The sequence below is a fragment of the Buceros rhinoceros genome, unplaced genomic scaffold (genome assembly GCF_000710305.1).
Source record: "Buceros rhinoceros silvestris isolate BGI_N320 unplaced genomic scaffold, ASM71030v1 scaffold928, whole genome shotgun sequence".
Classification (NCBI taxonomy): Eukaryota; Metazoa; Chordata; class Aves; order Bucerotiformes; family Bucerotidae; genus Buceros; species Buceros rhinoceros.
Window position 1 is genome coordinate 38118 of NW_010427229.1, and position 4242 is coordinate 42359.

At 37.7% G+C, this 4242-nt stretch overlaps 1 protein-coding gene across 1 annotated transcript in view; it reads right to left on the reverse strand.

The window, feature by feature from the left end:
• LOC104498404 (N-acetylated-alpha-linked acidic dipeptidase 2-like) overlaps positions 1 to 4242 on the reverse strand; it is a gene marked incomplete at its 5' end in the record, with an annotated part of 30485 nt that overhangs the window by 10913 nt on the left and 15330 nt on the right. Inside the window, one exon of the mRNA XM_010141778.1 lies at positions 3129 to 3196. Coding sequence (XP_010140080.1) covers positions 3129 to 3196 — 68 coding nt within the window. The remainder of the gene's footprint in view (positions 1 to 3128; positions 3197 to 4242) is intronic.

The window sequence follows — 4242 nt, forward strand, 5'->3', positions numbered from 1 at the left end:
GCCGAGGTTCACACTTGCAGAACTTCTTGGAAGGCGACAATTCATGTGTAAGCTACTTTATTTTGGTGAGAAGTGGCGTGCTAAAAACCAAGAAGAGCAAAGAGATCTTGGGATGTTGGACAGATGGATGTTGGATGGTTGGATGTTAGACTCTCTCATATGAACAGATATAACTTTCTTTTGGACATGCATAATCACCCACATCTACATTAATGTCGTTTCGCACACAACTTCTTGAAAGAAATTCAATCCCATGCAAAAGCCTAATGCAAAGCATAGGGAATATTTCAGTCCTGTTTTTGCTGTTCCCGAGAACTTACTAGGACTCCTGAAGTGCACAGGACTCCTCACTATTCCTATTCAAGAAACTGACAACAACTAGGATACATGAAGAATTAATGGTCTGAGATTTTGACATGTACATCTAGCTTTCCAATGTCACCCAAAACCAAATGCATTGAAGCTGAACTAGAAAAACTAAGAATATAATAATTCTTAGTTAGTCTTAGTCCTTCTAGCCCTTGTGGAAATTAGTAGTTTTTTCAGATTAGTGGAAAAGACTCAAGTGATTAGCAAAGGTAGAGATTGTAGTATTTGGTTATGTTTATAAGAGGCTATCTAATGCAAGTGAAGATAAAAAAAAAGAAAATTAAAATTCAGCAGATCCCTCTGTAAAACAGAGCTTCCCTGTTCCAGCTGTTGCTTTAGTTTCTCTCTCTCTTTTCCTAATCCAATTCACTGGAATTTTTAGAGACCTGGAGAATAAAGATGTTTGAACCCTTAATTGAATTTTATTCTGTGATGCTAGAAGCAGTGAGCCAAGTAAATGATGTTCCACATGTCTACACGGTCTATCAGTCATCTGTATACATGTTTCTATGCCAACACAAATGGGGTCTTAGCTAGAACTGGTCCTTCAGCTAACATGATTTGTATCCCTGACTTCTCTCCAAGAGTCCATCAAAACATCTTTTTTGTTCCCAAAATTCCAAAATCTCTATGAATGACCTTACAAAAAAGTTCAAAAGAGTTAAGAGTTCTAGGAAAAGGTTTTGCAGCCTGTGATTTATGGATCACTGGAGGTCACTGGTGGCACGTCAACACTGGTAAATGAAAGATGGTCTGGAAATGAAAACTACAACATTGAATCACTGTAAAAATTGAACCATGATTTTATTTTTCAAAAAGATGAGATGTGGTCCCAGGTTTAGCAGTAAAAAAAGAGGAAAACACTCCTCGAGACAAACATGGCAAGGAGTGTCTCAAATTTATTTAGTGAGAAAAAAATGAGTAAAAAAAAAAAAAGATTGTAGATGAGATTCTTTGGACAGAGACAATATGATAAAACTGAGAAAAATGCTCTTTGACTGAGTACAGAAAGCAGAAAATAGCAGAGAATCAGAATGTTGTTTCGGAATCCTGGAACAACAACAAAAAAAATAGTTCTGTGTTTTGTCTATAACAAGCTAACAAGAAAGAAAACCAATTTAAGATGTTCCAACAGTGGCTTTAAGAAGCTCAAGAACTTTTCACTGACAACACTCTACCACAATACAGTCCCGTCTATGAATAGAGCTATGAAGAACATGGATGAATACAATGTATTTCTAGGGGCTTTTTAGCAGGGAGACAGCATGGAATTACGGAATAGTTGTCAGGTTTTCTACTGCTTACATTATGCTTCTCCTATAAAAGATTAGATAATACTGAATAGGAAACTCTTAAAAAAAAAAACAAACCAAAAAAACCAAACCAAAACCAGTCTCAAGTACTTTTTATGGTACAAGTGGAAGTTTTCTACTCAAACTCAGCAATAGTTGAATAATTGAATTAAGATCAAAAGTGAGGTACTAACTTTAGCCCAGAGGCTTTTTTTACTTTGCTTATCTTTTGCAGAAAAACATCTCCATAGGTAAGTAGCTCGCTGCAGACAGAAAGTAAATTATTTTATCCAGGGCCCCGCAGCACTAGAGACATGGAAATTATCAGCAAACTAGAATGCCCTTCAGTGCGTGAAGTGTCACAGCTAACATCTGAACAAGCACAGCTTCTTCACCTGAAAGGAGGAAGGAGTAAGACAGAAGCAACTGATAATAAAATAAAATGTAGAAAAGAAGAGAAAACCATGGGAATACTATAAATAAACTACCCCAGATTCAAACCATGGCATTTCCAGTGTTAAAAGAAAAAGTACTGCATTTGAAAATCACTCAGGATGAACGGATCTAGTGGGATGGGAGACTAGTAGCTGGAGTTCTACCAAGTGCCGTTACAATGCAGATTTTGACTCTGGACCAAGTCACCTGGGTTCCCTTAATACCAGGGGGAAAATGCTTTGAGACTTCAGTATGTTCAAGAGTAGACAATGACACTTGTTCGAGAGAATCTCATCCTAAAGGTACCTCTGTCTACCCACTGTCTTTAAAACGAGCCTACGTTGCTTAAGTCAGACAGAAGTGTCTTCTGTTAACTGAGATGAATCCAGACCTGAGGATAATGACAATGGCCCGTGCTAGGGGACTACTCTGGTTAACTCCTCTTACGACCAACAAAGTTTCATGCTTTAATGGACCACAATCTTTCACCCTTGTGATAATTCACCCTGAGAGGTAAAAGCAAAAGGGTCAGCATTAGACCACTTGTAATTATGCAAATCCATACATCTGGCTTGTTAAAAATCTCGCTCAGTCCTTCAATATTTGTCACAGTGTTTCAGGGGCTCAGTGAGATATAAAAGAGATTCAGGGGAACAGACAAAGAGAAAATGGTAGCCAGCCAATGTCAAAATGAATAGATTCTCTTTTCACATGAAATGGAAATTTGAAATACAATTTATTTCCTTGAAGGCTTATCCCTTTAGAGAATTGATCTTGCTTAAGTGTTTTATTATCTTGTTTTTATCATTATTATTTTTACTATACATTACAAGTAATATTCCATTTCTATCAGTGACATGTTTCAACCTTTCTAAGACTACTAAGGAACTGCGAGCCTGGTCTGGATACCACTAATGGGATGGTTTGCTATTGATTTCAGTGGGATCAAGATTCTTCCAGCACAACAATTTGATAAATCAAATAATATTCACTAATAATTATTCACAAATAATAGACACTCTAGTTCTGTACCTCTTTTGTCAGCTTATACACCAATCTGTGGAGGAGAGGGGTGCAGTCAACTCTCAATGTGTAGTTACCTGAAAATGAAACAAAGATGTGGAAGCTTTCCCTTCATGTACCAATGGCATTATCTCTTAATGGGTTAAACCCTGAAGTCATTTCTTAGCCAAACTTCTTTACTGCAAGGCAAGACTTTAGATCTTGTCTCAGAATATACACAGAAATAGACCACTTCATCACACTGTAGCTACTGCTTCTACATGACAATGATGCACTGGCTACAGCACATACACAGTAATGTAATTAACTCTTCCCATAGTTCTGAAGCATGCTGAACTGTCCCTCATTAGCTACAAGCCCTTCTCACTCACATGCTCCACGAAGCTTGTGTTAAACATAAGGCAATGGTAACACCCTACTTTTTGTAAGACGTTGAAAACAGTGTATTCAGGACCTGTGAAGGAGGAAAGACATATTCCCTGCAAGATGTTTTAAGAAGTCGTTGAATGCAGCTGCTGCTTCTCTTATCATAAACTCTTATCATGTGCTTTTCAATGTTTTTGCATGCTGTGACAGAAAGACAAAAGTCATCTTCTGAGTAAGAGACTCGCAAGAATATAAAATTCGGCATTTTATATTTCAGACCTAAGTCTCACTCAAATAGAAGGAAACAAAGATGCAGAGTAATGTTTTCATCTCCTGTCTCCTAAAACTCCTCTTTTACCACCACACTGTGCCTTCTACACTTTACACCCGTGAGGTTTTCACACTGCCTGTGGACTGTGTTGAGCGAGGTAAGCATCTCATACCGAATTCGTCAGTTAAAGCAGCAAGAGCCCATTTCTATTCACTGTCCTTTACCAGTTAAAAGAAGACTAGTGGGCTATCCATTTGAGCATTTTTGTGACTGATTTCCAGATCTCAAATATAAACTCTCCTTGGACAATGAATACAAATAATTTGCTGTCCAAAACATGCCATAAAAAGTGCTGTGGAGAATGTATGATGAAAAACAACATAATCAGCAGAGAACATGCATGCTATGGCTCCATGTGGGATTTTAATGCTCAGTCACATGGAAGATGTCCAAGATACTTAAAATCAGACATTGAATACGGCGCTC